This window comes from Protobothrops mucrosquamatus, unplaced genomic scaffold (genome assembly GCF_001527695.2).
Source record: "Protobothrops mucrosquamatus isolate PMUCROS unplaced genomic scaffold, P.Mucros_1.0 scaffold983, whole genome shotgun sequence".
Taxonomy (NCBI): Eukaryota; Metazoa; Chordata; class Lepidosauria; order Squamata; family Viperidae; genus Protobothrops; species Protobothrops mucrosquamatus.
In genome coordinates this window covers 341,946-353,041 of record NW_015387223.1, presented here as the reverse complement: position 1 = coordinate 353,041, position 11,096 = coordinate 341,946, and the positions used below count along the sequence as shown (strand labels likewise).

The 11,096-nt window shown below is 39.9% G+C and overlaps 1 protein-coding gene across 1 annotated transcript in view; it reads left to right on the top strand.

Annotated features, from left to right (window-relative positions):
* IQCA1 (IQ motif containing with AAA domain 1) overlaps positions 1-11,096 on the top strand; it is a 199,903-nt gene that overhangs the window by 22,758 nt on the left and 166,049 nt on the right. Inside the window, exons 4-5 of the mRNA XM_029284823.1 lie at positions 6,118-6,309; positions 10,506-10,577. Coding sequence (XP_029140656.1) covers positions 6,118-6,309; positions 10,506-10,577 — 264 coding nt within the window. The remainder of the gene's footprint in view (positions 1-6,117; positions 6,310-10,505; positions 10,578-11,096) is intronic.

The following is an 11,096-nucleotide window of genomic DNA, read 5'->3' as shown; positions in this document are numbered from 1 at the left end:
GGGTGGGGTTTGAGGGAGGTGGGGAATTATATTGTAAAACTTTTAAAAAATTTTAATAATAAAAAAAAATAATGATGGCGAACCTTTTAGAGACCGAGTGCCCAAATTGCAACCCAAAACCCACTTATGTATCGTCGGGTGCTGGGTGGGCGTGGCCAACTGGGCGGGTGTGGTCCATTGGGTGGGGTGGCTGCGGTGGTAACGGCAGACTGGGTGGGACTAAAAAGTTCAATCAATTCCAACTTTGCAAGATTTTTTTTTCCCGTGAGAAGTTGAAATTGATTGATTGATTGAACCTTTTTTTTTGCACACAGCGGTGGAGGTCTAAAGCGAAAAGGTTTTATAAAACCCAGCTGAAGGCCTAGGTCTGGGGCGACGACGCGCGTGCCCACAGAGAGGGCTCTGCGTGCCACCTGTGGCACGCGTGTCACAGGTTCGCCACCACGGCTCTAGTTATTACCAGAGACTTGAGATTTGATGAAAAGCAAAAAAAAATATTTGTTTTGCACATATGCATATTACACATGGATTTCCCAGATGTTGTTCAGGTTTCCCTGTTGACCCTATCTCTTTGTCTTTACATTCACTAACTTTCCTTTTGTATAGGTTTGTTTTTACATTCACTAACTTTCCTTTTGTATAGGAGAACAGTAACAGCATTCTTCCAATCAGCAGCATAGATGCAGTTTTCATACACATGTTACATGAATCACACTGTCAGGTCCCCGAATCCTTATTGTCTCCTTTCCATATATATATTCTTAACTTTGCTTTGGGGCAAAGTTAATGAACAAGCGCACCTGGCTGCTTCACCGCCACCAGACGAACCACTCATCCCCAACGAATACCGAGACCTAACGGAGGCATTTAGTGAAAAAGAATGTGATGCCCTGCCGCCTCACAGACCCAATGACTGCTCTATCAAACTGGTGCCAGGAGCCAAACTCCCACGACCAAGAATGTACGCTATGTCCTCCCTCGAAATGGAGGAGATGTAGTAATACGTGAACAAAAACCTAGTGAGGGGGTTCATTGAATGGGCCAAATCTACCGTGGGAGCCCCTGTGTTGTTCAAAGAAAAAAAAGATGGGTCTCTTCGTCTCTGCGTAAACTATAAGGGTCTCAATGCTGTGAGTGTGGAAAACAAATACCCCCTCCCCCTTCTCAAAGACTTATTAATCCATCTGGCTAAGGGGAGTGTCTTCACTAAATTAGACCTGAGAGAGGCATATTACCGGGTGAGAATAAAGGAGGGAGACGAGTGGAAAACTGCCTTCAACTGTCCTATGGGGAGCTACCAATTCAAAGTCATGCTATTTGGACTACTGGGGGCCCCAGCTGTATTTATGCAGTTGATTAATGAGGTCCTACATGATCACTTGTACAAAGGAGTTCTGGTGTATCTTGATGACATCCTGATATGCAGCACGAATATGACTGATCACATAAAACTGGTGAGAGAAGTGTTAAAGAAATTATTGAATGCCAAGCTTTATGCCAAATTGTCAAAATGTGAATTTCACCACACCCGATTAGATTATCTTGGCTACAGAATTTCCAACGACGACATTGAAATGGATCCAGCCAAAGTGAAAACTATAATTGAGTGGCAACCCCCAAAGACTCGCAAACAGCTTCAGAGTTTTTTAGGGTTTGCCAACTTCTATCGTCAATTCATCCCCTCCTTTGCCGAAATTGCCCTACCCCTTACAGAACTACTCAAAACAGGCAAAGGAGGAGGAAAACCACGACCGGGCCAGCCACTTACATGGACTATGAGCTGTCAAACAGCTTTTGAGAATTTAAAAAGACTATTTGCTGCTGAACCGGTCCTAAAGCACCCCTGCCCAGGGGAACCCTTTGCAATCCAAGCTGATGCCAGCAACGTGGCAGTCGGAGCTGTATTACTGCAGAAGAACAAAAGTGGAGTTCTACAACCCTGTGCCTACACTTCTAAAAAATTTACTGAAAGCGAGAGGAGATGGGCAGTCTGGAAGAAGGAGGCCTTCACAATTAGGTGGGGACTGTTAAACTGGCGACACTATCTAGAAGGGAGCAAGGTGCCATTTGAAGTATGGACAGATCATAAAAACCTAGAGGCACTGAAAACTCCCTGCAAATTGTCCCCAAAGCAAGTACGGTGGGCACAGTACATACCAGGAAGAAAAAACTTCCTAGCTGATGCACTATTGAGATTGCCCCAATACAAAAGCAAACGTGAAGAGGTTAATGAAGCAATTATCTCCTATCCACAAACTGCCGCTCAGCTGACGCCTAGCAGGGTCCCAAATCCTGATGTCCCTGGGGCAAAGAAAATAAAACAAGAGTTCCTCACCAATCAATGGTTCAAAGATAATCAAACCTCCCTGACATGCAGGGATGGTTTGGCTTACAAGGGAGGGAAGCTGTATTTGCCTGAAGCCCTCCGTCTTAATGCTCTCAAACACAGCCACGATGTAAAACAGGCTGGACATTTTGGATATCTAAAAACTCTACATCTCACCCGCCGGCAATTTTGGTGGACGGGGCTGAAGGGATGTGGAAAACTATGTAAAGAGTTGTACCGTATGTGCCACAATGAACAGAATCCCAGGGAAAACCCCTGGGTTACTGCAGCCGGTGGCAGACCCTTCTCAGCCCTGGGAAGAAATAGCTATGGACTTTATCGTAGACTTACCTGAAAGCAGAGGAAATACTGTCATCTAGACTATGATAGACCTGTTTTCGAAGCAGGCTCATTTCATCGCCTGCAAAGGACTCCCATCTGCCCAATGACTGACTAAATTGTTCCTGAAACATATCTACCGGCTGCATGGGGCCCCTAAACGAATAATTTCGGATAGGGTGGTGCAGTTCACAGTGAAGTTTTGGAGGAGTTTCCTTAAATTAATTGGATCATCTCAAGGCTTATCATCTGCTTTTCATCCGTCCACCAATGGAGCTATAGAATCTGCTAACAAAATGGTGGAGCAATATCTCAGATGCTACGTTTCCTACCAACAGACAAACCTCCTCCCTTTTGCAGAGGTGGCGTACAATAATTCTGTGCACAGCAGCACCGGCTACACACCTTTCAGAGTAGCCACAGGAAAAGAGTTTGGTCCAATACCTGAATACCCCCAGGTGCCAACCGCTTCCCAGACACTTGACCAATCGGTGAGGGGGTGGGAAGAAGTTTGGAGAAACACAAAAACTGCTTTAAAAAAGACTTTTGAAACCTATAAAAAGCAGGCTGATAAAAAGAGGGCTCCCCAAAGAACATTCCAAGTTGGGAAAAAGGTTTATCTCTCGACCAAATATTTACGCCTCAAATTACCCAGTAAGAAGTTAGGACGGAAATTCTTGGGGCCTTTTCCTATCATAAAGATCATCAATCCGGTCACCGTAAAACTTAAACTCCGTAGGCTGTCTTCCAGAGTAGCTTGTTAAAACCTTATTGGGGCTCCACTTTAAGACCTCCCCCGAAGAAGGCACCTGGGCCCCTCATAGTTGTGGGACAGACCCACTATGAAATGAAACGTATTCTTGACTCTAGAATTTTTAAAGGGAAATTGCAGTACCTAGTACAATGGAAGGGATACCCATTGTCTGAAGCCACCTGGGTGAAATCCAGTGAGGTGAAAGCTGACAGGCTCGTCAAAAGGTTTCATGCGAAATACCCCAACAAACCGAAAACTAGTCATTAACATATGCTTTTGTTTACATTACAGGATCTATCCTTTTTGTAAGGGGGGGCGGATGTCAACGCTGTTCAATAGGATATTATTGCTTTGACAAGATATTCAGAACTGTCTGGTATTTTTAGAGTTAATTCAGATGACATAGAAAGGGAGGAGATTTATAAGGAAAGTGCGGGATAAGGAACCAAAGTGAATCTTTGCCCTCCGGGCTAATTGGAAGATGTGACTTATGACTGCAAAATAAGGGAGGGGTTTAGCAAGAAAAGTCAGACAGAAGCAAGAGAAATTCAGATTCTGGCATCCATTCAATATGTGCGACAATGTGTCCATGATTAAAGAGTTTTTCAGAATAAATATGACTGGAATTTCCTTGAAGTGTTCCATTAGTCGGAACTTTGACAGTAATTTTATGGGACTTTGGAGGAGTGGTCTTTCCTGTGATAGCACCTGCCCTTTGGAATAATCTCCTGACATATACTGTAGCTGGCCCCATGCAGGCCTTTAAAAAGGTAGTGAAAACAAGGCTTTTTTCCTCTGGCATTTAGATCAGGATGATAAATATCTCTGTTTGCAACGGACCTAATAAATGTTGTGCCCAATTGCCAAATATTTGGTTTTAAATGGTATTATTTACTTTGGTTTTAGTTTCTTTGTTCTTTGGTCCACTATGTACCATCTAGAACAGGGGTCTTCAAACTTGGCCCTTTTATGACTTGTGGACTTCAACTCCCAGAATTCCTCAGCCAGCGTGCTGAGAAATAATAATAATAATAATAATAAAGTTGGAAGGGACCTTGGAGGTCATCTAGTCCAACCCCCTGCTCAGGCAGGAAACCCTATACCATTTCAGACAAATGGCTGTCCAGTCTCTTCTTAAAAACTTCCAGTGTTGGAGGATTCACCGCTTCTGGAGGCAGGTTGTTCCACTGGTTAATTGTTCTAACTGTCAGGAAGTTTCTCCTTAGTTCTAGGTTGCTTCTCTCCTTGATCAGTTTCCATCCGTTGCTTCTTGTCCTGCCTTCAGGCGCCTTGGAAAATAGCTTGACTCCCTCTTCTTTGTGGCAGCCCCTGAGATATTGGAATATTGCTATCATGTCCCCCCTCGTCCTTCTCTTCATTAAACTAGACATACCCAATTCCAGCAGCCTTTCCTTATATGCTTTAGCCTCCAGTCCCCTAATCATCTTTGTTGCTCTTCTCTGTACTCTCTCTAGAGTCTCAACATCTTTTTTACATCGTGGTGACCAAAACTGGATGCACTATTCCAAGTGTGGCCTTACCAAGGCATTGTAAAGTGGTATTAATACTTCACGTGATCTTGATTCTATCCCTCTGTTAATGCAGCCCAGCACTGTGTTGGCCTTTTTGGCAGCTGCAACACACTGCTGGCTCATATTTAAGTGATTGTCTACTAGGACTCCGAGGTCCCTCTCACAGTTACTACTATTGAGCAAGGTACCCCCTATACTATACGTGTACATTTGGTTTTTCTTGCCTAAATGTAGAACCTTACTTTTTTCACCATTGAATTTCATTTTGTTAGATAGCGCCCAGTGTTCAAGTCTGTCCCGATCCTCCTGTATCCTAAGCCTGTCTTCTGGAGTGTTGGCTATTCCTGCCAGCTTGGTGTCGTCTGCAAATTTGATGATTTCCCCATCTATCCCCTTGTCCAAATCGTTGATGAAGATGTTGAAGAGTACTGGGCCCAGAACAGAGCCCTTCCCTCCATGTAGATGTGGTTCCATTGAGGACCACATGCTGAGTACGGCCAGTCAGCCAGCTACGGATCCATCTGGTGGTGATGCTGTCTAACCCACATTTTTCTATCTTATCAAGTAGTAGGTTGTGATCTACTTTATCAAATGCCTTACTGAAGTCCAAGTAAATTATATCCACAGCATTCCTCTGAACCACTAATTTTGTCACTTGGTCAAAGAATGCAATAAGATTTGTCCGGCATGATCTGTTTTTGACAAACCCATGTTGGCTTTTAGTAATGACTTTGTTTGCCTCTAGGTGTTTGCTGATTTGTTGTTTGATTATCTTTTCCAGAATCTTCCCAGGTATCGCGGTCAGGCTGATAGGTCTGTAATTTCCTGGGTCCATTTTTTTCCTTTTTTGAAGATGGGAGTTGAAGTCCACAAGTCATAAAAGGGCCATGTTTGAAGACCCCTGATCTAGAATCATGTTGTTCAAGTTGGGTAGCTATACAAAAGCTTTAAATGAATCAGTCAGTCAATGTATTCCTTCAAGGACAGAAGATTGAGAATATAAATAAGCATTCTAGATGCATTTCCCCCCCACAAAGTAGGAAGAGATAAATAATGTATTTGGAATGATCCTGGGGTCAAAATGATACCTGCCTACAGGACTGATGTGGTGCACTTACTAAAAATAACTACTGAGTTTTCTCTTAAACTTCATTTTTATATTGCAGAAAAAACCTGTGAAGGTCATGCTTTTAGAAGAAGCTGTTAGAGTAATTCAGATAGCTGAGCGAGCTCGACAGGGCCGACTCAGGGCTACATTCATGAAGCAAATCTTTCTTGAAGAAAAAAGAGAACGATTAGCCAGGCTTCAGGGTACAAAAGGTCCAGATGTTGAAACTGCTGCAATGTGCATTCAAAGGGTAAAACATATATACTTCTTTGAAATATGTTCCATTGAAAAAAGTGGCTTTATATTCAATTTCTTTTGAATGTTCTATCTATGGAAAATGTTCACATCTGTTTTTATATTATTGTTCACTTTTGTTTAATTAAAGAAAAGGGAAAAAATAAAACAACAAATATATATTCTCATACATATATGTATAAAATGATTGTAAAGGTTGATTGTATTTCATTTTAATAATTGATACATATTTTAAGCAGTTTGTTCTTAAGTTGTAATGTCAGGTCTTTAATCCTCTAAGTCAGTGGTCCCCAACCTTTTTGGCTGCATGGACCGGCGGCGTGGAGGAGGGGACGGGTTTGCACTCTCAACCTAATCCAGTTTATGTGCAAATGAAGCTTCATGCACTCACTCGCCACTTGCACAGCACTGTTCCAACAGGCCGCGGACTGAGAGTTGGGGATCTTTGCTCTAAATAATTAGAAAATTTAACTTATCTTTCCCATACTGAAGGATTATTAGCAATAAAAAAGTACCAAGCATCCATTTCAAGAGTCTAAGTGACATTTTCTATATAACAGATAAGTAGTTCAAAAGTAGTTCCCCGGGGGGGGGGGAATAAATAATAGTTTTAATGAAGCATTATTCTCACTGCACAGATATGCAGTTATTCACTGCAACACAGTGAATTACACATTCCTTTTCTACTTCTTGAATATACACCCAAAATTTAGTACCTCAAAATATATGCATAATTCAAGATTCAGGAAACCAAAATTGACAAATGTACAGTTGTGTTGTTTTCAGAGCTATCTTCAGAAATGAAAACCCCATACAAATTAATAGAGTAATATTCTGAGTTTTTTCCAAAAATATTTATGAGAATTCCACACAAAATATAAACTAAACTGGAAATTACATTAATTTTAGAGTGCTTATTATTCCTCTCAAAAAGTAACTTATTATTACTGTTTGTTGCACAGTCAGCCAGATGTTTAAACTGAATTTGACATTTTTATCAACCTATCGAGTCCTTCCCAAGAACCTGGAATAGGCAGATGTTGATGTTTGATAGTGTTAAAGGTATCATCGCAGGATATAAACTGTTCTGAGTAAAGTTGCCTTTTGCAGTTGACCAATGGTAACTTTGTCAATGCCAATGGTGTTCATATGGTGCTCCAGTTGTTTTGGGCCAAGGGATACTATTACTATTGGTACTACCTTTGCTTTCTTTTTCTATTTGCAAATCTTTGTATTTTGTTATCTTCTCCAGTTCTTTCTCTTCTGTTCTGCTGTCTCCAGGTACTGCCATGTCCACTATCCAGACTTTTTTTTATCTTTCTTATTGACAGTTGTTAAGTCTGGAATGTTATGTGGCAGGTGCCTGTCAATTTGAATTCTAAAATCTCAGAGCACTTTAGCTTCTTCTTGGACTGGTCATTTTGTATGACCAGTCCAGTTCTTGCTTGCAGGCAAATGGTATTTCTTGTAGATCTTCTAATGCACCATTGTTGCTAGTTTGTCATGCCATTGTTTGTAGTCAGTTTGTGCGATCTTCTTCTAGCAGCTGACCAGGTAAATAACTGTTTCTTCAGCCTCTTCTTCAGAGGCAGCACTTGCTGTCTGTTGCTATCTTCTGTTCTGTCCCAGCCTATGTACGTCCTTATTATTTCACAAAGACAACCCCTCTTTTAACAGTAGACTGGAAAATAAACTCTTTTTATTTGAGTTACAGACCTGATAATTGTCCCAGAAAACCAAAGCAACAGAACGCTTTTCCAATGGAGACCTTGTCCAAAAGCAAAAACGGAGCACGGGTCAAACAGGAAATAACTCGCAGACAAAATAAACAGACCATGATCTCTTGATTCTGAGGTTCTCCAGCAACCAGCCCTGCCCACATATTCCCTTTTTGTTACGCAGCCCCCAAGGCATGGCTTCTCACTGCTTTCTCCTCTTCCCCTGGAGTCGCCCCACTGCCTCCCTCTGTCCTACTCGTGTAACCTGCCTACGTTTACGAGCGTCTTTGAGGACTTCCAGCTGTGCTTCCTCTGAGTCCAACTCAGCTTCCCAGCACAGCTGGCTCTCAGCTCAATCACGAGTGGAAGGACCAGCCTCCTCATCCGTCTGTAAATCCTGCAGCTCATCAGAGCCTCCCTCCGACTCTGATGGCTCTCCAGGCCCCTCCTCCTCCTCCTCCTCTGATTCCCCAGATTCAACTACTGGGATCGCAGGCTGGCACGGAATCACAACATCTTCTCAGTCCTGAGTTTGTGTGCATTTGTTTTTACAGCCTGGTGTTGTGCAGCCAGAATTAGCCACTCTGTCTCTTCCTTCAACTTTCCTGCTCTTAATCATTGCCAGGTCTTGTTATTATCTATTTTCCCTGCTATTTTTTTTAATGTACTGGTCATGTAATGGTTTGTCTTTCCATCCCTTTTTTTCTGTTCTGCATTTGGTCTTTCTTGTAAGCCAGTTTGGTCTCTCCAGTACTCAGTAGGCCTTCTTGGTTTACTAGCTTCAATTTATCTTCTTCACTATCCTTCAGATATTCTTCCAAGCCCTTTTTTCTTCTCCAGCACTTGAAACACTCCATACCTACCTATTTTCCTTGGTAAGTAGTCTATCAACATCGCTGCATAGATGAAGGGCATGATTCATTGTCATTATTTTTCTAGTCTTTCTATCTTGGATTTTTAGTTCTGCTTGAGTCCAGCCCGCTATTTCAGCTGTATATCTTATGACTGGAATTGCCCAAGTGTTAATAGCCTTGGTGATGTTGCCTCTGCTGAGTTTGGACTTCTTCACTCTCTGATGTACTCACTTCTAATCTTTTTCTTAACTTCAATATGCTTGATGTTGTCACCTTGAAAGATGCCCAGGTATTTGTAGTGATTGCCTTCATCCAGACTCTGGATTTCCATAGGGCATCTTGATTCCTTCAATTATAAGTTTTAGAAATGTCACATCAAATAAAAATACTTAATAAATTCATTTTATCTATAACTACAACAATTATCTAGTATAGAAAAGAATAAATATCTGAATTAGACCAAATAATATAATATCAAATAGATTAATCAAGTGCATCAGAGCCAGAATCAAAGGGTGAAAATCAGAAATAAACCATAGTGATATCCTCAGCATATAATGCCAATGAAATTAATTTCTATATTTATCATATTTAATATATAAATAATTTTGTAGATTATATGTATTTGTGTTTGTGTTTAAATATGTGTGAATTTATAAATAATTTGTTAATAATAACAGTTATAATCTATCTTGCTTTATATAGATATATTCAGGAAAGCTGTATGTTTTTAACTATTTTTAGTGAGAGCTGTCCAGAAGAAAACTTGGGTAGCTTTCTTCCACCTATTCCATCCTATCCAAGGCTGTAAAAAACATGTTTGGAAGAATTCCTTCTTGCCCCCAAGCAAGGGGACTGTAATTTTCTGTTCTTTGTAATTCATTGAGTTGAATTATAAGGAGCTAAAAACAATGATTCATATATTCATCAATTATAAAGAATGCCATAGGAGACATTTGTTACTCTGAGATGTCCTCAGATCATATTTACTATTTTATACAAATAAGTTTGAGAAAAAGAGTTGCAGTTAAGTTAATTACAAGCTAAGGGTGAAATTTTTCAGAGTAATTTGAGTCATGCCATAAAAGGCTTGTAATTAATTTAAATGAATTTAGGAAAAAATGTCCAGTAGTACTCTATATCCATTAAGGGAGCCAATAATCAGAACAAAAGTTCAAACAATATCTTCAATATGATTGAATATGAAAATACTTTTGAAAAAATGTTTAAGAATTCAAATAATTCAATTTATATTTCTATAAATTCTTTTATTATTCTCTTTTTTAATTCAGTATATTATAGTTTAAAGAAAAAGGAAGTGGTTCTGAACTGATGTTCTTTACACATTATCTTATATATCATGTCTATAAAATTGTATGAAAGGAAATAGAAATGCTATAATATGAATGGAATAAAAATGTCAGATGTCAACAGAATCAACTGAGGATAGCTTCCAAATTATTTTATACGATATACTGAGAAGGAAAGATGGATATTAGTCCTATTCTGTTTATATAATTTATACAATCCATTTTTCATTTCTTGTTTATTTTTTCCCTTGTTGCAGTAAAAGAAACTGTAAGAAGGGCAATTAAATACCTTTTGGTTTTACAATACAGATTTGGCGTGGACACACCCAGTGGAAGAAAACTTTGAAAATTAGAGAAGAAGAAATGGTATTTCTAGGCATGGTAAATCTTTAACTATCTTTTTCTTTGAGTAGTAATTAAATTTTGATTAATATAAAATGAGAGTTGCAAAAGTATACTATACAATACAGTTGTTAAGAGCAAATCTTTATGCAAAAAACCAACATGTTGATACTGGAAATTTATGCATCTGAATCAATTAAGAGTAGGAGCCAGAAAATAGAGTGGCAGTTATGGACCTGGCAAGGTCCTTGGCCTATCTGGCTTTTAAAAAAAATAAAAATAAAAACTGACATATCAAGTGTCCTTATTTTATAATAAATCATCTCCATGTGAATCCACATAGACTTCCTTAAAAGTCATAAATGTTGGCTGACTTAATGCTTTATTTCAAATGTGCCCAGCCACTTAGGAAAAAAAACCCCAGAATGATCTTGTGGTGAAGGTACTGGACAATGAGTAGGAAGACCCAAACTCTTGTGTACTCTTAGCTTCAGGGACTCACTTTGTGACACTGAGACAATTGTACTTTCTCAGCCAAATCTACTTTACAGGGATATT